Source organism: Rhipicephalus microplus, chromosome 4 (assembly GCF_043290135.1).
Source record: "Rhipicephalus microplus isolate Deutch F79 chromosome 4, USDA_Rmic, whole genome shotgun sequence".
Lineage (NCBI taxonomy): Eukaryota > Metazoa > Arthropoda > Arachnida > Ixodida > Ixodidae > Rhipicephalus > Rhipicephalus microplus.
In genome coordinates this window covers 35,161,982-35,183,912 of record NC_134703.1, presented here as the reverse complement: position 1 = coordinate 35,183,912, position 21,931 = coordinate 35,161,982, and the positions used below count along the sequence as shown (strand labels likewise).

At 46.4% G+C, this 21,931-nt stretch overlaps 2 protein-coding genes across 3 annotated transcripts in view; both read right to left on the bottom strand.

The window, feature by feature from the left end:
- Nucleotides 1–1,798: 1,798 nt before the first annotated feature.
- On the bottom strand, nucleotides 1,799–17,353 carry LOC119172585 (alpha-(1,6)-fucosyltransferase). The gene is made up of 7 exons (XM_075891845.1): nucleotides 17,185–17,353; nucleotides 10,015–10,351; nucleotides 9,304–9,568; nucleotides 7,469–7,658; nucleotides 4,968–5,132; nucleotides 3,214–3,492; nucleotides 1,799–2,084 (listed from the first exon to the last, which is right to left on the bottom strand). Exons 1-7 carry the CDS (start codon nucleotides 17,349–17,351, stop codon nucleotides 1,844–1,846), a joined length of 1,644 nt encoding a protein of 547 aa, XP_075747960.1. The 5' UTR covers nucleotides 17,352–17,353; the 3' UTR covers nucleotides 1,799–1,843.
- A 3,119-nt stretch (nucleotides 17,354–20,472) lies between these two features.
- Nucleotides 20,473–21,931, bottom strand: part of LOC142814226 (uncharacterized) — a 48,648-nt gene continuing 47,189 nt past the window's right edge. The window contains exon 2 of one of the 2 annotated variants that reach the window (XM_075892537.1): nucleotides 20,473–21,581. In XM_075892537.1, the coding sequence (XP_075748652.1) occupies nucleotides 20,807–21,520 (714 nt within the window). In that variant the 5' untranslated portion in view covers nucleotides 21,521–21,581 and the 3' untranslated portion in view covers nucleotides 20,473–20,806. The remainder of the gene's footprint in view (nucleotides 21,582–21,931) is intronic. The other variant, XM_075892536.1, reaches the window with a different exon arrangement.

The following is a 21,931-nucleotide window of genomic DNA, read 5'->3' as shown; positions in this document are numbered from 1 at the left end:
CGGGACGCCATGTAACATATATGATGTGCGTCTACGCCGACAAACGCCACTGAAGAATTTGCGGAGTGCACTAAACATCACGACTGTCACCCTACAAGGAGCCATCCGTCAGGCGCAGCGTTCGTGTCAGCCAGCGGTGGAGGAAGCCAGCGACGCCAGGTTCACCACGTTACATTGACCTGAAAACAGCGTATTGTATATTCCCACTCACGCAGCGCCACGTCGCGTCGCCTTGACGCATGCGTTCGACTTAGCGCAAAATCAAGACAGCTGAACAGGTTCCCTACGAATTCGAACTATGGCGTATTGTAATCGCCGTTAAATTTTACTTAAATAAATTATATCGTTTAGTCTGCTATTTATAACTTATAATAAACTAATAATAATTGGAGTTTAACGGACCAAAACCATCATATGATTAGGACACGCGCCAAAGTGGAGGGCTCCAGATATTTCGACCACCTGGGGCTTTTATCTCGCACCTTAAATCAAAGCACATGGGCCTCAAGTATTTTCGCCACCATCGAAAATGCGGCCGAGACTGTATCCCGCGACCTGAGGGTCAGCAGCCGAGTGCCTTAGTCATTAGACAAGTACGGTGGGTTGCGATTTATAACTTATTTTATGCAGTAACAAGAAGTAATGATTCACTTTTTCACAGTAACTGTAACACGTTGCTTTTTAGTGATAATGTGCCCATGACCAATGCCATCACTGGCGAGAGGAAATGGGAAGGGGACACATTTTCCCCCGTGGCTCAGGAGTATTGCAAACTGTAGCTGATATAGTTGCACCTTGGCAACCTTGGTCATTGTACTCCCGTGCGCTGCCCACATGGAAAAAGGACCCATCATGGCAATGTTTTTTTTTTTCCTACGAAGTGACAACTCAATGGCCTTGGTGCGTGAGACACGTCAGTTTGCTGTCACGCCCCTGGCCACATACGGATAGCAAAGCCGAATATTTAGCTCCTACTTTGTATAGTTGGGCTAGCCTTTTTTAGTTGTTTTATATTTGCCAACTTCCGAAGGGAGCTTTGCATAGTTGCCATTTTCAATAAGTTGAACATCCATAAGGGGAATCACAAAATACATCCTAGGAGTTAAGAAATGAGCCACATGAAAACGTGGCGTTTCTTGCTTGCTAAATGGATGAAAAACTTTTATTGGGGTCCTGAAGGATTCCACCCCCGTTTTATAGGGGCAGGATCGCGGGCCGCTCCCACTTTGGGACGGGGAGGCCCAGCCTCACCGCCGCATGCTAAAAAGATCTCTTTTATTTCAATGAAAATGGTCTCAGAATGGAAGCGACGAAGTCATCAATACTTGCCCGATTTCGGAAGAGTACGCTGCTTGTCTCAGAAGCAATGGGATGGGTCAAGGCATCTGCAAGGACAAGGGTTACCTGCCACTGGAAGGGTTTGTTAGCCCAGTTGGTGCTTCAGCCACGGGCTTGCTAACAACATACGACGTGGAACTCACCATTGGGTCAATGCAAGCAGTGCTCAAGAACTGCAGTGATCTCGCATACATAATAAAACCATTAGCTAATATAAATGTCGTCCATCAATTAGAAATGATGTTGTCCTGCCACTTGTTTGTGAAATTCTTCGCATGCACCTTTTATGTTGTGGCAACAAAATGACAAAACGAGTTTATTAACTGTGGGATATACAGGAACACATAATATATGTATTGAAAGGAATGTATGTAAATTCGTGAAAGGTGAGCCTCAAGCGGTGTATACCGCCTCCACTCTCATTCGAGTCGTGCTTATTTTGTTCAAAGAACCGTAGAGGTTTCATTGCGAAAGAACGTATTTATTGTATACTTACATGCTCTATTTACGTCCTGATTTTCTGTCGATTCATGTTTTTGTGTTCCTGGGATGGTGCGACGCGCATCTGCGGGACGGCCTTGTAGCTCGGGTAGAGGCCCGTGAGCACGGTGCCAGGCAATGTGCCGACGGAGACGCCGTCCAAGAACTTCTTCCGGCGTGCCTCGCCAATGACCGAGTGGTCACCCAACCTCTCCACAACGTCACCCTCTCGCAGCCACAGTTCCTTTGGGTGCAGGGACCGGTGACTGCATTCAAGTGTTGCTCATCTTGTACCAGGATAGCATCACCATCGGTAACTTTATTCTTTTGATGCTGTACGAATCACCGCAATCACAATCTGCTTCCTTGAACAGTGTTTTGGTGAGTATACTTAAAAGGAAACGCTATTTTGGTAAGGTGCGAACCAAGTTATCTTTCTAACGAAAGAATGGAAGAGGGTGGATTTTTTTTTTAGGTTGGTCGTTAGACAAAACTAAGTTAATCCAACAGAAAATTAAGCCAAAAAAATATACGGTAGACTAACTGCTGCCTTTGACGACACTGTGGTAATTATGCCGTAAATTGAAATGGGCTAAAGTGAACGAAACGTCCGTAAGTGGGATCAGAATTTAGAACGTTCGAGTAGTGGGGAAACGGACGAAGAAGCCCCTTCTGAACGGGAGAGGCCATGCACTCGAGCATGCGTTCATATCAACATGCTCGAGTGCATGACCGATGGAGGCGCAACACACATAGCAGGCGACAACATCGGACGACGATGGACCAATAGTGACCAATCCATTTGCCGATGTTCGTCTGTTTCATGGAGGAAGGAATGTTCACGTCCGAGGCTTTTCCAGAGAACTGCTTTTCATCTACATATTTTGAGCTTTTGCCTAACTTGACTAGACTTCAAACGAACTCCGGAGGGAAAAAAAAGCAGTGGCAATCGTGACGTGTTCGTGACGTCATCGCAATGGTCACGTGGCGAATCTAATTGATCTGCTAGAAAAGGTTGCCGGCTCGCTCGGCATACAAACTTTCTTTTTTCTGCCGTGCGTCCGCGGGGTTTCCTGGGCTTGCTTTAAAAATGTATATCGGCTCTGCGAGGGAGAAGTGATCGACAACTCAAATCACACGGATACCGAATATTGCAAATCGCTTATGTGTAATCCTGCTATGTGACGGAAGAGTTACGAAAAGAAAATTTCAGACACAAGCACAAGGACACAAGAAATTCCATACGGATTCATACGAAGTCACTACTGATTTCCTTGTAGCTTCGTGCTTCCTGCCCGAAAACTATTTTGGGGTCCGCACCATTGCCTAGTGTCCGAGTACTCTTTGTGCTGTTCAACCACAGTTAAGTCGATCAAGCTGACCGAAGCCACTGACCTGTAAATGGCCCTCCTTGCTGGGAACTGAACAAATGCGTAGAAATAGTCGACGTCCAGCGAGACGAGATGCGCCGAGGCATCAGTTCGCCGCGCCTGCATGAGCTCGTAGACGACGCGACAGACGCCGGACGACAGCGTGCACACCACCAAGTCGCATTCGGACAAGAGCACCAAGTCCCTGGCCAACAGCAGCAGCGATTGCAGCGAGTAGCGGGTGCGATGATTCCGCGCCGCTCCCGAAGCCGCCTCGTCGCCGATGAATGAGTAGTTGAGGAACCTGCGCCAATACCGACTCCGCTTATTGGTACTAAATAGCGCTTCAGAGGTCTGTCTTTAAAAGAGCCGAAACTGCTTATGGGTGCTTTGTAATTGAAGCAATCATGACACACACGCATATAAAGTATAAAAGGGAACTATAATCGACATAATATTGCGCGCTAACAGTAGCTTCACTAAGAACGCCACAGCTGAAGCCTCTCGACAACTAAAAGCGCTAAGGTGCAAAACTTTGGAATAACTCAAACTCTGCTACTGCCCTGTCAATCTAGAACTACCGAGTAATGTGAGATTCACTATACTATACTAACGTACGCTTGCGTTACGTGAGGTCCATGCGTTAAACTATTGGGTGTACGAAAACTGCGGAACCTAATGAAATACGAATCGAATAGCGATGACATTGAATCAAATATGAACAAGGACAAAGGAAAAAAAAGTAGACTTACCAGTAAACACCATACTACATTTATTGCTGAAGATCCATAAAACACTGATTATATTCAGCATGGGTGTTTTTCTTCTGCTTCGGAGCTTACAGATTTGGGTACAACGTACTTTCAACACTTACCAGTGCTATTTCAGAATTGATAAACAAAATATGCGTGTCACTGTTACCGCAAACACTTAAACCAGTGAAATTGCCCTTTACCACACACTTAGTCGAACTGTCACTGGGCTTCCCCAGATCCACCAGTCAAGGGCAACGTTCAGGAGCCCAAGGATCTTCATATTTTCCTCTATCTATATACTCAAACTTTCGGCATCCCTCATTTTAAACTTCGCACACGACGCCTAATGTTTAGTGACAGACAAGAAATTCCGGGAAAGTATATCGGACGTCCTTCGTAGTAGTGATCATGACTACTGCAAGTAGTTCCTCTCCATCATTCATTCATTCATTCATTCATTCATTCATTCATTCATTCATTCATTCATTCATTTATTTATTTATTTATTTATTTATTTATTTATTTATTTATTTATTTATTTATTTATTTATTTATTATGCTCTACAATGTTCATTTTAAGTTCCTTATAGCTATTCAGCATCGAATTGCTGTCGCCGCATCTGCTTTCGATTTCCTTCTCAATGGTGCTGCAGTCGGGCGGCTTTCTTCTTAGGAGCCCTGACGCTAGTATTCACCATTGCTAAGAAAACTCTGCATCACTTCCTTTTATACTGCGAGAAAGACGTCTGCCGTTTCCACCTGGCCGCTCTTCCTCCCCGCTAGGATCCGCCAACATCGTCCCTTTTCCTCCCCAGCTAAGTCCTGCTTTACTATCCCTTGCCTGAATCCACTACACAAAGCTGGTGTACGTTCCTGCGGGTCAAGAACTATAGGTGATATTGTGTGAGTCGATGTGTCAAACGCTAATTAAAAAGCATGCTTCATATTTCGCAAAAGCAGTAACTCCGACAGATGAACGAAATGTGACCGAGAGGTATAGTAACGAAATACGATTTGAACTCGCCTCTGGTGGAGCTCGTGGAAGACGTCCGGCTCATCTGTGGCGACAAACACCCTTCGAGGCACGCGTGGTCCAGCCGCGGCGAAAAATGCCTCGGCATGCTCCATGTACTCTTCAGCGTCGTGGAACGATGCCTCGCTCTCCTTGTCCGTGCGACGCACGTGCAGCCTGTGAGCGAACAAAGAAAAAAAATCATTCGTTTGGTCTATATCCTACAGCTTGCTTACACGCTGGTCACGCCTGTATACTTCAATAAATATTTTAAAAAGCACTTCACTACCTTATTTTCTCAGCATGCAAAAGATCACGACAAGTTGGGAGGTGGTATACGATTGGGAGCGCTTGTTCGAAGTACCGTCTCCTGTGTTGTTTCTTGCTAAATGTGCTGCCTTTTGACGTTTTCGTAAGTGGGAGTTATGCGGGCCTATGTAGGAGGAGTGCTTGGATAGTGCTTATGCGTGTAAAAGGACCCCCACATAATCTGCATTAGCATTAATGGCAACTGTGGTGTGGAAGACACATCGCCTCAGTGAAACTCCTTCCCCCTCCGCAACTCCCGCAAGTCAACTGAAACCGAAAAGTAGGTCAGGTAAATCAGCGCTAATAAGTAAATGACAAGTAACAGAAGAGAGGATACGAAAAAAAAAAAGACGCTCTTAGTGGCGGCATTCCGTTGCTTCCTTCTTTCGTTCTACGAAGAGTCTGTACTACGTATCGACGTGCCTGCGTTTTTATAGAGATTTACGAGAAAACCTTTTCGGCTCCTCTCAAAGCCACTTATCCACGCGTTCGGTTCTTGCTGCGTAGTGAATGATTACAGTGTAAAACGCAGCTCAAAAATATGATAGACAAGATGAAGGAGGACACATGGCAAGCACTGAACTACTGACAGTCGTTTTTATTAAAAAAAAACAAATAGAATAAATTATGCTACGTGCATGCCCTCAACATTGGAGATAATTACCATGCTTTTTTTTTCAACTGAACTGATTCCACAATCATGAAGATAGATGGATGGGGCGAAAGTGCAATCATTGTGGTTTTTCTTAGTGTGAAGAGCTTCGATAATTTCACACCATCTTTCATACGGTAGCTGCTTCCGTGAGCACCCTCAAAGATTTTCAGGGAGGTTCTGGCTACTACCGCCAGCAAGGACGCTGGTAACACATATGTTTTTACTTTTCTACTCTAAGCTTGAAAGCTGGCCTATGTCTAATGTGGCCAGTATCAGCATTCTGTTCCATTTAGTTAAGCTCTCGATCTGAAAAATGACCTTTTCCTGGCAGTCAATGAGGAAGAGTTAGACCTCTTCCATAGTCATTGAACTTTAAAAAAAAAAAAAAAAACGTCCGCTCTATTGCGATCGTTCAGAACCACCACTTAATCTTCTACATATCTGAACTTTCAAAACACCGTCATTTTTGAAAATCATGCTTGGCTAAGTGAGATAACATCGTAAACACCAGGGAGCAGCGTAGCTGACGGTAAGCCAGAGCTTTGGAGTAAAAGGTGATGCCATGATAGGATGCCATCACTAACGTCAAACCACCTACGCTCGGCAAACCTTCATGTCTCGCTTTCCCCATTCTCGACACTAACCTATACTGCTTGCGTCACTGCCGCCTATCTCCATTCACCCCTCCTCTCAGCGGTTAACCACTTTAATGTCCTCAAACTCAAGCGCCTCTCCCTCCTCCACTAGCCTCCGCTGAACTATGATTTAACATGCCTCCTTTCCCTCCCCCTCTGACTTTCCTATTCCACCCTTGCTATACTGTTCATGACTTTCCTGTATTAAACCCTCCCCTTTCCTCTTCATCCTTACTTCCCTTTGTACAGCTTACATTGCTCTGGTATGATTTCCCGTCTTCCCCTCCCCTTTTCCATTTTCCTCACTCTCACATCGAACCCTCAGTTACCATTCCCGCCCTTTGCTATACTACACAACACACGGTCATGCTATACGCTTTCACTTCGCTTTAGAGCGACACCAGGTACGGACGGAAGCTTAAACAGCAGCGCTGTTTGACATTCTCGTGGTTGGGCTGATTAGGTAATTCTCGCCAATTCAGCGCGGTGAAGAGCAGGCTTGTGTGGCTCAGTACGAGCTTCGCCATTTCATCCTTGTTTTTATTGTTTATTCTCTGTTCATACATAGTGGTATATTGTGGATAGTGTGAGTGTTTCTCATAAATAATGCGCGCTGAGCACAAATAAACTCCTAGTGGTAGTGAACATTTTGTCACGTGTCTTTGTGTCTCATGTTCGCGCTGTTATTCTAACGGAAATTTCCACCAACTAGATGATGATGATGATGATGATTATGATGATGATGATGATTAAAACTTTATTTTGGTCAAGAGAAGACGCAGGGGAGACCCCGCGCCACTCGGCTAGACTGCCGAAAATCATTACTGAAGCTCATTCTCTATTATGTTTGCGCCATGAGCAAGCGTTTCTGCATTTTACCATTGACTGCATGGTAGCAAGATGACGCAACTTGCCCGACAATGGGTGACTGGAACTGCCACTTCCGCTTGGCCTGAGTGATGAGCTCCACCAGTGTCTCGGAAGGACGCATGATGTAAGCCATCAGCTGACCAAACCACCAGGCATATGGATCGCCGTGAAATTTGACCAGCTCATTGGCCACGTCTCCGGGAATATTGAGAAGCGCCGCGCGGTTGGCCGACACTACAACGGGCAAAGACAAACGGCAATCATTCGCACACTTCAGTGACAAGCCTTCTTTGTCAAATCAGGGTAATCTGATCATCCCCGATCTCACTATTTAGGTAGAGAGCAAAGCTTCATCAACGGAGTAAGTTTAATGAAATGAATCACTGAAAATGAACGTGGAAGGGAGCCGACACTCCACATAAGTACCATATCATTTGTAGTACAAAAACGCGTAAGAGATTGCACAATATCTACAGGTGTTTGATAGCTACACCACCACTCGACGTTGACGTCCCAACTGGAAGCACAGTTGTACCTCTCAGGTCATCTTCCCCAACGAGAGGCTACTAGGAGCACATGCCTAGGAGCAAATCTCTATATCCTAAATATTAACCATAATCATGATTTAACCCTTTTAACTGAAGCGCTTGCCACACAAATACATAGCATATGGTGATTCCCACGCAAAAATGGCACTAACAAGCACATAATAATCACTGATGCTCAATATGCACACATTCAAAGCATCGTAATTTAACGAAGCAAGAGTCAATGTGTTCACGCTAAGCTCGCAGCTAGGAATTCTTTCGGGGAGGGGAGGGGGACTTGTTAAAAAATCTTGGAAAACCCTATTTTATTACTTTTCCTAAATGAAACATACCCCCTTATTCGAATTTCGAGTGGGGGAGGGGGACCAGATCTGTCGCCCTTGGCTACGGGCCTGGTGCTCTCTCCAGTAATAAGGTAACTTACGCCTGTGCTCCTGCATACACTACCACGCTGTGCTTCAGAAAAGCGAGAGGTATATAGAGGTCTTCGTTTAATCAATGAACGCGGGAATGTGTTCCGCGTCACGCTAGCGTATCTCTCACCGTGCCAAGACAATCTCTGCGCGACATTCATCCGTCGGTGTCGTCGCCTTCCAGGGGGGCATATTGCAGGGATTTTATTAGTCAGTGCTATCACACTACAAGAACGAGACGGCGAAAAACACAGTTCGTGCGTGTAAATACTGTTCTACAGTCGATGGGTAAACAGACGCAACAACGACGTGAAAAGCCAAGCAAGCTATATTCATGCGTTACTCAAACCCGTATATATTATCAATGCGCTAATGAAAGCTCCGCACGAAATTAGCATCATCGCACCATTAAGGACACTTTCTTTTGATAATACTGGCTTCCTTGTTCTAACATGAGCCCTGACGTAGAGTTAGACCATAAGTTGCCCTTTAAACGCCGGTGCATGGGACGGTCCTGGTAAGCCCATGATTGGCACACAACTGCTACGCATACAAAAACACACCAGCCCACATGGTAATGCTTCGTCAAAGTTAGAAGTGTGGCAGTTTGGGCTAGTTGGTATGACATGACGATAGTCATAGCACGAGAACAGAACGACGACAAAGAGACAAGAAAGACACGAGCACTCATGTTCTTCTTCTCTCTTTGTCGTCGTTCTGTTCTTGCGCTATAACTATCGTCATGGCTTCGTCAACGCCGGAATATTCAACGTAGTCTCACCGATTATGTCACGTGAAACCGATTCCTACCAGGCGTAGGACTTGTAGATATTTTTATTTATTTTGTGCGACGATGGTTACAGACACTGGCAGTGGACGACAATGACATAATTGCAGCTTTTCCTGCAAAATACTCACGGTTCTCCCCCGGCCATTGGGAGCGTGGCTCTGTCCTGGCAGGGCAGGCGAAGCTGAGCGGCAGGAATGCGTGTTGCCACGACGAAGGCGCGTAGTGCCACGGTTGTGAATCGACAAGCACAGGCCGGCCCTGGCTCATACCTTGCGCCAGGCACCACAGGACGTCGTGAATGGCCGAGGAGAAGCCGTACGGGTTGGCCAGACGGCAAACCAGCGCCTGCGAGCAGTTGCCCTCATTCTGGTTGCGATCGATGGCACGACGAACCTGCGAAAACCCGACATGCTGGGTGCTGTAGCATTCTTTGGAGGCTCTATGGTATAGATAGATAGATAGATAGATAGATAGATAGATAGATAGATAGATAGATAGATAGATAGATAGATAGATAGATAGATAGATAGATAGATAGATAGATAGATAGACAGATAGATAGATAGATAGATAGATAGATAGATAGATAGATAAATAGATAGATAGATAGATAGATAGATAGACAGATAGATAGATAGATAGATAGATAGATAGATAGATAGATAGATAGATAGATAGATAGATAGATAGATAGATAGATAGATAGATAGATAGATAGATAGATAGATAGATAGATAGATAGATAGATAGATAGATAGATAGATAGATAGATAGATAGATAGATATATGAATGTGTGGAAGAAATGCTTCGCGTTTAGAATGTTGAAGGGCTCACGTACCTTGTTTTTTAGTTGAAACAGCGCTTGGCGCTTTCGTTTGAGGATTCCGGTCAGGTGTGCCATGGTCTTCATTTCTGCAGCGAGGTGGTGTAACCTTTCCTTAGATGCTATGGACACTGCGGCAATGCGATGCTGAAGAGATTGGGGCGCCTTGACTGCCACTGCGCGCAGCTGATGGGCCAGGAAGCGCTGCAGTTCCTGGACGCTCAACTGCGCGTGGTTGTAGAGGGCCGTTGTACTGCGGAAGCCGATGAGCCGACCGTCATGCCCGAATCGGACGCTGCTCACCAGCCCTTGCTTGCTGCTAGTTGGCTCGACAAGGTGCCGTAGGCGAGACCTTGGCACAGAACGAAAAATAGATCACTTGGCAGGAAGAAAATTTACAACGAATGTAAAAGATTGGGTGATTTAGCGATCCCTCGAACGAGCAGTGTTCTCAATGGAAACAAAGTAATCCTCCGAATAAAGCTCAAATTAGCAAATTTATGCCTTGCCTTCTCTCCATGCTGCCAGGTTTTGCCAATCCTTCTGGATGTTTGTTCACTTGCATGGCGCGTACTTGTACAAAACGATTGAGCCGCGTTGATGTAGTTGCTACTACTTTAGCACTTCACAGTCTGCAGTAGCAGTGCTTGGTAGGGTGCCGTTGGAGCGAATTTTTAAACTGTCTTTTTTGTACCGTGTGCTTCATGTTACTAGAACCAATAGAACCAAAAATAAAAAAAAAACGCGGTGCTCAATGAAACTAAAGACATGAATTGTCGTCATGTGTCGTTGGATTGGGTATTCTTCATAGTGCGTTCTTTAGTCAGGGGGCCATTCAACATTTTAGGGGCGAAGCTCTTTAAGGCGTGGGTCGTGCGTCTTCTGTATGTAGTAGCCACCTCTCATTTTAGTCCTCGTAATGTCTGCTGGATGGCGGTACTTGCATATGATGAATATATGACGAAAAGATGCGAGATGGCGGTACTTGGAGTGTTCACTAGATGGATGAACGAACGGACGGACGGACGGTCAGACAGACAGACGACAGACAGACAAGATGACGGATGGACGAATAGACAAACAGGCGGACGGACGGGCAAACAGACAGACGTGGCCAGCGGATGTTTCACGGTTTGCCTATAAAACCCTTCGAAGCTTCGCCCCACTGATCACCATTCATTCCACGGATATGCTACAATTTTTTTTTCTTAGCGTGGTCTGAAAACGCAGCCGATCGGCAGACGAGACTCCTTAAAACACCCGTGCCAAATGTCATGGCGCGCACGTGGCCTGGACAGCTAATCCGCAAAGTCAGCTAGAAATCATTCCCTTTTCTTTCTACAAGTGATTGCATATATCATGCTGGACCATGAAAACATAGAGCCCGCGGACCTTTCAATAGCGGTCCATGGCTTCGCAAAGAATAAGGTCTAATTATCTCTCAAGATGGTACTCGCACGATCTTATGGCTATTGCGATTAATATCGCTTTGTTCAGGTAACCTACACAAATGGAACTGGTCTCAACAAAAAAAAAATTGTAGATGCGAAGCAGCGGGCGCTAACGCTTACACTGGCGGTGGTGTTGACACCGGCGCTCATTGCAGCATCGCACAGGAGAGAAAGCTGGCGAGGTGCAAAGCACGCAATGATGGACCGGTGTTTCCTACTGGAACATGCCGATCACTGGTAACGGGCAATGAGAGAAAGAAAACTCCAATTGGGCAGAGACCAATGCGCAAGGGGGTGTAAACGCTGCAGGAAGGAATGCCTAAAGGAGAAAGAGGAGCAGCGAGCATAGACCAGCAGACGCTGCCTGCGTCGGCGTTGCGATGCGAGAGAGGGGGAAGCACAGCAGAGGCGGGGGAGGGGACGCGCATGCACAGTAAGGGTGGTCACGCCGCACACCGGATTAAGCTCGACCGCAAAACGCTTCAGTAAAATTTATTCATTCTTAGCGAGGCACGCCTTGCGGTTGAGTTAAAACATAACCGCTGAATGAAAACTGTGTTTCGGAATCGGTGTTCAGATTTTGGCCATTGCGGAGGTCAGTATCGATATGCTTCTCGAAACCTGGCATCAAACGTTATTCAGAAATGACGCATATATGAGATATGAAAAAAGCGTTCCGTCAAATATAGCATCGTTAGGTGAGATTTTTCTCTGTCTCCCCCTCCCCTTCCCGTTACAAAATATTCATTAATAGGCTCTCAAAAGCACTAAAATTCATGACTGCAGACCGCTAGATGAGTTGTGTTGGAGAACCCTACCACGCACTAAAATGACCACGATGTTTACTTAACCAGGCCCCATAATAGAAGTAGGGGAGCAAGAAGACGCATAAAAACAGATTCATATAATATACTGACACTGGTGCAAGCTTTTATTAACATGTGGCAAAAATTATGTCGGCCAAAGTGGAAGGTGAGACTAAGGGCATTTCAAGGAACACCAGTACAACGTGAACAACAAGAAAAGAGTTCCTGGATGCCTACTGCAGGCACTATATTAATTCAGGTGCATGTGACGATGTTCTCACCAGCTGCGTGCCCATTTTGCAGCACCAGCAGAGGTCAGCCAACTCGCGAAATAATCGAGCCTGAATGTATTGATAGGCAGGCAGATAAGCGTGTTTTCAACTTATCTATTGCGCTTTCCTCTCAGGCGTTATCCTATCTACTCAAAGATAGCTGAATTTTGAAGAGTGCTTATGAGGAAGATGGTTGAAATGCGATGTTGCCATATGCGGCTCCCCGTTTTCGAAATAAACATTGTTGCAAGTAAGCGTCTGTGTGTGTCACGTATTTCTCAGTCTGTTTTTTTCGTGAGTTATAAAACTTCCGTACACCTATACATTTCACGGCCATTGGCTGAAGGAGCATGGTGAATTGCATAATTGCCGTGGCCACGTGGGCGAAAAAAGAAGTGTTCATGGTGATGACGCACGCGTTTCTAACTTCTGTGCCCCATGTGATCCTTCCCTGAACTTCCAGCACGGTCGTTGGGACAAAAAAAAATGCGAAAGTGCTTGAAGCGAGAGAGAAATCTCTGTGACTCACTCCTAATGACAAATTCTAAAAAAATTAATAATCTGAAAGCTGCTATGATTTCACAACAGTACCATTGGTATCCGCCTGTGACCATTATTGCGCTAAAAGCAGTGAAAAAAAAAAAACATCTTTTATCCATCTGTCATGGGAATCGGTAAAACACGAAAGTAACACGCGTCTTTACAGTAGTTTATTGTTCACCGTACATTGATTTAAGAGAGCTTGCGCAATATCTAACGTTCTTTGACAGCTATAGCACCGCTTAACGCGGATGCATCCTCGTTAACGCTTAGTCATACATCTTCATCCCGACGACTATACCATCTATCAATAATGGTTAAACAAACCTTCGTGAGGTGAGTGTAGAACCACATAAAGCGATGTAACAGTCAGAAGAACGGGACTCATTGGACGCCGAATTTGGGCTAAAGTCGCCTACTCTCTCGGCCTGTTGGAGTTACTGAACGCTACGACCCGACCAGAAGGAATGCGCGTGTGTCTTGTCTGTTGGCCTGCCATGATTTTTCGCGGGGCGAGCGGAAGCGGTGAATGCGGAAGCTGAGGTCAGCATCCGGACTGTTCGGAGTAAGTACATCCAGACTGTCGTAGTTCACTATAGATGGTTTTTTCGCAACGACTAACCGGAGCTGTAACGTTTGAACACATGATATAATGGGTTCCTTCTTTCCACTTCATCGTCGCCGACGGCCGGCTGATTCGCCGCCGCCGCTTCCGGGTCGAAAGCCAGCAAAGCGGGTGCCGCGCACAGTCCGTCCCACCCGTTTCTCGCCGCAGGCTGCAGGGCAACGTGCGCCACACGCCACATCGCGGCGGCGCCGTCGAGGAGAAGGCCGTGCATATTAATTAGATGCGGTGGCGCCATCTAGTTTAGCGTAGAAAAACTAGCTGCGGAAAATCGTCTATAATTCAGACGAAGCCGGCGCGTTGCTCTATACGATGCAGAGCTATTTGTTTGGCATGGATGAATGCTATGCGTGACACCAATGCTTGGGGTAAGATCGCCACCTGGGGGGGGGGGGGGGTGTTTGGCATTGACGAAATTGGATACTTCAATTAGAAACGCGCCGAATAAGACGGACTCTTAGAAACAACGCTTTGAAGGAACTAATTCTGGATGTCACGGTCGTGATGCATTACCACACATAGGAACGCTGAGAGGACTGTGGGAGATCTGAAATGCGTATTTTTAAGGGTCTAACGTAAGTACCAGTGGCGCAGTGGCTGGTGTTGCCATTTAATGTTTTGAAATAGTACTGGTGTGGTGTCCTATTCACCATGCCAGAAACCAAGACACTTATCCCAGTTGACGGAACTATATCTTACCTGCCAAAAGTTTTCACGGCATTCACAGTATGCATTATACTCTCCTAAGTTTACAGAAAACTGCAGTGTCATCTGCGTAAGCAAGGAGCCCGACCTCAGCTTCACGCAATTTAAAGCTGCGTATTGCGCTGGTATCAATTACGCTTACACTGAAAGGGGCAGTAAAAATAGCGAAAAGCAGGGACGATAGCAGACATCCCTCTCTCACTGACTGCAGCGCAGGTATACGCTCACCCGCAGTTTTATTTATTACCAACCCTGTCGTGTATCCTAAGGAAGCCATTCGTACTCCGAGGTTGATCAAACTCCCTGCATTCACGTATTCGAGTAATGAAAGGAGCGAGTCGTGCGGCACGAGGTAAGGCAATAAAAAAATTGGCCCCGTATCTGCATGATAATCTGCAAATGTCGCCGAAAGACGATAGTTTTGCGTGTGGAGAAAGTGAACAAAACATTTATGTGATGTTGTGCGCAAGAAAATTGGTGAATGGTATTCTGGAGGCGCTGCGTTAGAGTACCTCGAGCGTGCAGCGGAAGCGAACAAGCGCGTCCAGTCACGTCACACGTTAGGCATGAGCGCCATCTTGCAGTTTTCTTGGAAAACGAAGTGCGTGGCTCTGAGACGGGTGTGCGTGCCCGTCTCAGAGATGATAAGGTGTAGAACGCAAGGCGACGAATAGGTGCCGCCACCGTCTCGTCTTAGCAAAGCGTTGGAAACACTCGCCTTTTCGTGCAAGCGTTGCATGGTAAGCGCAGTGTGATAAGCTATAGGGTTCTTAAAACTACTTATGTATGCCTTTTCTAGTAAAAGACGCACATGTAGATTATATACATGTTGTAATGGTGCTGCAGACATGCACAATAAGGGCTTTTTAATTGACAACCGCACAAATATGAACGCTGAATCATGAGCAACATTGGTGGGCGCTGCGGATGGGGTCGGCCGTTTTAAATACCCGTTGCCGTTAAGTGTGGACAAACAGACAAATGTAAAGACAGACAGACAGGCAGACCAAATTTTTGCGTCGAAGGTCCACAAGAAAGACTATAGTCTTTAAAAGTGACCGTGGATAGCATGCCCGGCATCTGTCGCCGTGGATCCAGAGGTCACGTATTCTACTCGCGGTGACGGAACGTTTTGCTTTGTCTCCTGGTGTACGTACTTTTTCGACGCCACTTCCGTAACGGAAATACGTCATTGAAGCCTTGGTGTGCCCCGGCATAAATTACTTTCATATTAAAAAGAACACGAAATGACAGAACAAATACTCACGATCAGATGCAATTTGAACACGGCTCTCTTTAGTGTAGTCGAGTATTAGACCACAAAGCCACGCTGGTGCTTGAAACTACTTTGCAAAAGTGACCTATACACGCGAGGAACCACGTTAACATATGGGATGAAGCGTGATAGAAGCGTAAAGCAACGCTGAGGTATCACTCACTGCGAATTGTGCAACGAGAGTTTGGTTTGAAGTTTCGCAGCCACTACAAAGTCTTGTCATATTTTATTTTCATCGTCGACCGCACCAACCAAGCATACCCGTTGCCTTACATATGTGTAGCGCGTACCTCACTTAACCGTAGAATGACGAATGATGGCGTAGTGGGTGTTTTCCTAAATCACCAAAATCACGTTTTATGACGTATATACCTTGCAGGTGTAGCAGAATTAGTCTCCCCAATAGTGTTTAGAAGAAGCCCTAGAAAGGTCACTCTTCCAGCTTTCGCTGAGCCTGTGCTGCGTGTTTCGCACACGCCACGCGGCTTTATTATTTCTTTGTTTTCTTTTTTGTGGCAGTCGATTTGTGAGGCAATAATGTCGTTTAATGAGGCCACTGAATGATTACACGAGGAATGCTGGCAGGGCCCCTTCAACTAAGAAGAATTATGTCAATTTTAAAAATTTTCGTTATACAGTAAGGTTCGTGTAGAGAGAATACGGCGCATACAACTGTGACCAAAAACCATTCACCAAAACGGCGCAACCATTCACCCAAAAACGGCGCGTTCTTTTAGGGATCGAATCGCCCACTTTATGGCCACTTTTTCTAGCCTTTAAAGAAAGACAGCAATGTATGAAGTAGAATTTCGTGACTGCACTCGTGCTCTACTAAACCCCTCGATCTTTATGGTGCTACCATGTGCAGTGGTCTCAACCATGCTTCGAGCGAAAGAACAATGCACAGAAACGGTGCCTAAATGAGCAGCCACAACTCGTTTAGGCATCAACATCACTGCGTGTCAGCATTGATGGCGTTGGCAAGGAAGCATCATCGACCCTGAAAAATTATAGGTTAGACCAAAACATACTAAATTAGATTAAATAGATAGATAGATAGATATATAGATAGATAGATAGATAGATAGATAGATAGATAGATAGATAGATAGATAGATAGATGCGGGTGTATGCGGGTGTATATAGTTCTTGGCTCGCTGAGGAATGTCTTGCATTTATATATTGAACCAGGCCAGCCATGTATAGTGAAAAAGGAACGACACCCGGTGGTATGGGAGACACAGCCGAGGACGGCATGGTCGGGTGATGACAACATGTAATTTGCAGTCATAAAATAGATTCAACCCGAACGAGACATGGGAAGTTGTTTATTGGGAGAAGCCTTGGTCCTGCCTTCCATTCAACATAGGTTCTATGCTATAAGTACAAAGTGCTTGTAAACGATTACGACGACCAGTATAGGCACTGCAATCGACATATTGCGAAGCTCTGGCTGCAATCAGGACGAAAACGAGTGCTGTGAGTGACTATAGACGTTCAAGTGTCTTACCAGACAGGTGGCTCCGACTGAAGAGGAAGAATGCCATACATCTCCAACGACAGCCTAGTGGCGTTTGTGTGGCCCGACTTCAGACGAGCTTGTAAAAAGATCCAGATGCCCAACGCGAATGGAAGCAAAAGCAACACCATGCATCCTCGTTGCATGACACGCCGCATGGCACAAGAGTGGACCGAGTGAGCTGTTCGCTTTTGTCCTGCGCGTCCTGGCCGACCGGAAGGAAGACCCGCGCCAAATGGGCCACCCTTTTTGTTGTGACTGCACGCATGGCGATTTTGCTGAAAGTCAGCTTGGACAAGGTGGCGCGAATTCGAAAAGTAAGAATGCAAGCGGTCTTGGGATGAAAAACTGTGGGGATCTTCTTACACCACTAGCATAAATCGGGAACCCCAAGAGCTGGGGAAGAAGAAAAATGAAATCAAGCTACTGCGCGGAAGAGAGTGAACAACTGTAGGAAGCCAGAGAGCTCGCTGCCACACATCGACCCGAGAAAAACGTAAAAGAGCACTTAGACAAGCACCCCAAGGACGTTGTGCAAGTGTAAAAATTGCCGCCATATCCACGAAGTGAATGATGATGAGTGGGCGAAGCTCCGGAGGTAAACCTGGTAAACCATGAATCCTCTGTACATTTTGCCCACTCGATTTTATTACATCGCTCCCCCTAGCGTACGTCGCCGCCCTAAATCGAACGATTGCCTTCAACCAATGACACGCGCCATATGTGACATCATTCCTATTTTATAAGATCTCGCGTCTTTCATCAACTACAAGTACCGCTTTCTAGTTTATAACATCTTGCATCTTTTCATCATCAGCTACAAGTACCACCATCTAGTAAACACTACAAGAACTAAACGAGAGGTGGCTACATACAGGAGACGGTACCGCCATCTAGTGAACACTGCAAGAACTAAACTAGAGGTGGCTGCATACAGGGGATGGTACCGCCATCTAGTAACACTGCAAGAACTAAACTAGAGGTGGCTACATACAGGGGACGCACAGCCCACGCCCTAAGGAGCTTCGCCCCTAAAAGTATGACTCTATTTGAGCCCCATTGCTCACATGAAGCAGCCTCGTGCTTTAGACTATAGTGTGTGCCTCTTGCATGTAAAGTGTAAAAAATTGCTAGACCCTGCATACAATGTTGCGCGCGTGAAAGTGGAAAGGCAATACCTTGCTTGAATTATGTAAATAGTTACAAATAGGACTGTTTAATTTAGTTTAGTGATGTTGCAACTGTCGTGTGTTTCAGTGTTACATTGTGCCTTTCGCTGCGTTACGCTACGTTATATTCAGTCGGGACGCCTGCTTTCAAAACACTGCCATGTCACATGCGATAACAGACGACGCTCGGTGCGTGTATCGTGCCTTCGCGCGAATCAGCGCTGAACTCGCGTGCGCTCGATCAGCTACAAATAAAAAAAAAGTTCCAGCTTCCTGGTCTCCAATGTGTTTGGAAGGCTTGCTTACGCCACCTCAGAACCTAGTGTACTCGCTGGCCACAACGGCACGTCAAAGTGATTAATAGTGAATCCGGGAAAAACAACAAAGGCGATGAGCTAGCAGGTACGGATGACTCCTCGGGAAAGCATGGATGGCTTAGGACTTGCAGTAAAGCTGAAAGCTGTGTCAGTTGATATGGATTCTTGCGTAAATATTTAACCGAATAGCGTTAAAGAGTTCGTTCCGCGGAAATTCTGGAGTCGGCGTCGTTGGCTTTCAGCGAGAAATCATCATCTTGTGCGTGACCACAAATCGAAAAAGACGCAAATAAGATAAAGGATAAAACTTTTCGAGTCACAGTGAGGATCGAACCCGGGCTGTTTGCGTGGCTAACAGTGCTCGACCACAGAGACATGGCACGCGTCTGTTTGACGGTGCAGTGAAAATACCTTCCTCTGCTTGGAAATGCATTTAAAGGAACTTTCATCCCGCCGTCCTGTGTACATGCTTCACAATGGACCATGTAATATCGCAGTAATATAATGTGTCGTACAAGCGTACAATGCCATCGGGCATCAGAACATGCTGTTATCTTGAATTTATTGTTTAAAGCAGGCCACCCACTACAAAAGACCCACACGTTAGTGCGCCTTTGTTCACGTAGTGGATGCATAGCAAGTTTGAGAAGATTGCACGCGCACAATTGCCCGTGATTTAAATCATGCTACCACTACACAGAATGCAGCTATATGCGAGAGATTCACTCACACAAGCCAATTTGAACTCGGTACGCTATCGCATTCCACTCTTGAAGGGAAAGTTTAAGGATACCCCCCCCCCCCCCTTTTTTTTTTTTAGGGGCGAAGCTCCTTATGGCTTCAGGTCGCGGAATCGAATCCTGGCTACGGCGGCTGCATTTTCGATGGAGGCAGAAATGTAGTAGGCCGGTGAGCTCAGATTTGCGTGCTGTTAAAGAAACCCAGGTGGCCGAAATTTCCGGAGCCCTCCTCTACGGCGTCTCTAATAATGAGATGGTAGTTTTGGGACGTTAAACCCCACATATCCATCCATGCTCCTTAAGGCTTGGGTCTGTACATCCTCAACGTATGTAAATGTGAGTAGCCACCTGTAGTTCAGTTCTTGGAGTGTTCACTGGATGGCGGTACTTGATGATGAAAGATGTTATAATAGGAATGATATAACATATGACGTGTGTCGTTTGTGGAAGGCAGTAGTTGGGTTTGTCCCTCCTCAGCAGGTGCGGACGGACGGACGGACGGATAGACACGTGATTCACGGTTTACCGGTAAAACCCTCCGAAGCTTCACGACACTCATCATCATGCATTTCGTGGATATGCTGTGGGTTTTTTTTTTTTTTTGTAACACGCCCATAAAACGGGGACACAGAAAGAAGGAAGCGCTCGTTTGTACCATCATCTGTACGTCCCCGTCTTCTGTGAAGGCTAGAGAAAAATCAAACATGCAGCCCCCCCCCCCCCCCTCGCGCCAACTTTTGTCGAGCCTAAAAGACATATTTTACAGCGGATGAAAACGAAGCATTGGCACGCTCCTCAGAGGTGCCTGCCTCTCGTCCCTCGCTTTCCGGCAATAAAGATAGAGGGTTAACAGGTCTTCAAATGCGACATCATTGGCCTTCGGTTGCCATTATCTTCAAAAGTCGGCGTGACCAATACAAACAACGACAGCACGGGTCCAACGAAATACATGCATGAGACAGACTAAGCGCCCCCACTTTCGCGATTAGGGAACGGCGACCGCCCAGCCTGCCTCCCCGTACACAACCACGTTCATGAGGCCGGCAGTGATTTGCGTTTTTTTTTCAGTACACTTGTATTAGGCTGACCGATTTCCTTTTTAAATAGATAAGGTAGTTAGGAGGCTGTTCTTGCGCCAGAAGCCTTGATGGGGCTGCTGTGGAAGAGAACAATCATCCGTTTGCAACACTGTTTTTTTTTTAGTGTGGCCACAATTTATGCGGTTAACTGGACGAGCGGTGGAAATTTACTTCGATGCACTTCAGGCATCCAGTTTGTTCGCGTATAGTTCAAATGCTGCTGATACGACCGGGCCTTGTAAAGATGAATTTAAGGGAACATAGTAGATGTTTTTTCTCTACTGCAGGTACTCGTGGAAACATGCTCGTTAGACCGGATTAGACGGCTCCGGATGGTCGTCGTCCTTAAGCGGGATGGTGCCGAAGTCCATGGACTTATTCCGCTTGTGCACCGAAGCCAGTGACGGCGCGGGCGTCGGAGGTGGTGCACGTTCTTCCAGGCTCAGCCTGCGGGGTGTGATGCCTGTTGAAGGGCCGCCGCGGCGCACGAGGCTGGTCGCCGAATCGTCCTGGTGAAGCGGGGGCTGTTGCTGCGGGCTGTGGGCCTCTTCTGAAACGCCGTCAAAGGATAGCTTAACGCGTCCCTTGCCGTAGAGCTCGACGCGTGTCTCCATGGTTAGGTTGGGTTTTTTCTTGAGACCACTACACAGTGCTATAGGCGTTGTCGTCACCTTGGTCCCGGATGTCCCTCCCGGAGGCATTAGTGAGCCACGGCGCAGCTTCAGGTCGCGCGAAATCTTCATGTACCGCTCCATCTCCTCCTTGCTAACAGACACATCGTTGATCAGTTCCAGGTCCACTTCGTGCCCGCCGCCGCCAGCTGCCGGTTCGCTGACCAGCTGGCTGCTGGACGACGCTTGTGTTGCTGGTGCTGCTGGCGCTGCTGCTGGTGCTGCTGGTACTGCTGGTACTGCTGGTGTTGGCGCTGGCGTTGCTGGTTGTTGTGCTGCAGGCAGCGCTTCGTCGCTAGCCGGAAATGATTCGGACTTGGTCAAGGGTACGTCGCTCGCGCTGCTCGCCATGGCTTGCTCAGGTTTCCAAGGCACCGTCTCCAGCCCATATAACCGTGCTCTATTTTGGATTCTTGAAAGAAAACAGAAACAGAAGTCTCAAACTTTTGAAGAAGTACTTTCAATGCAAGGAGTTGCAAATGCTTATGTAAGAAAGAAAAGGCTGCAATTGGGGTGAATAACTTCACTTTTATTCTTTAAAGACCCCACTAGGGCTAATACATAAGGGGTTGGTTACAAGATTTACAACACGGTGAACACTTTGTTACATGGTATATTGTGATATTATTGCTTCCATTAATGCAGGTATCCAACTTTTGTTTCTTAGCTCTATGATCTCTATGCACTTCCGAATGAAGACATGAAGTTTAGTGGATATCACGACGCTTAGTGGTTACTACAACCTTTCTATACAAAAAAAAA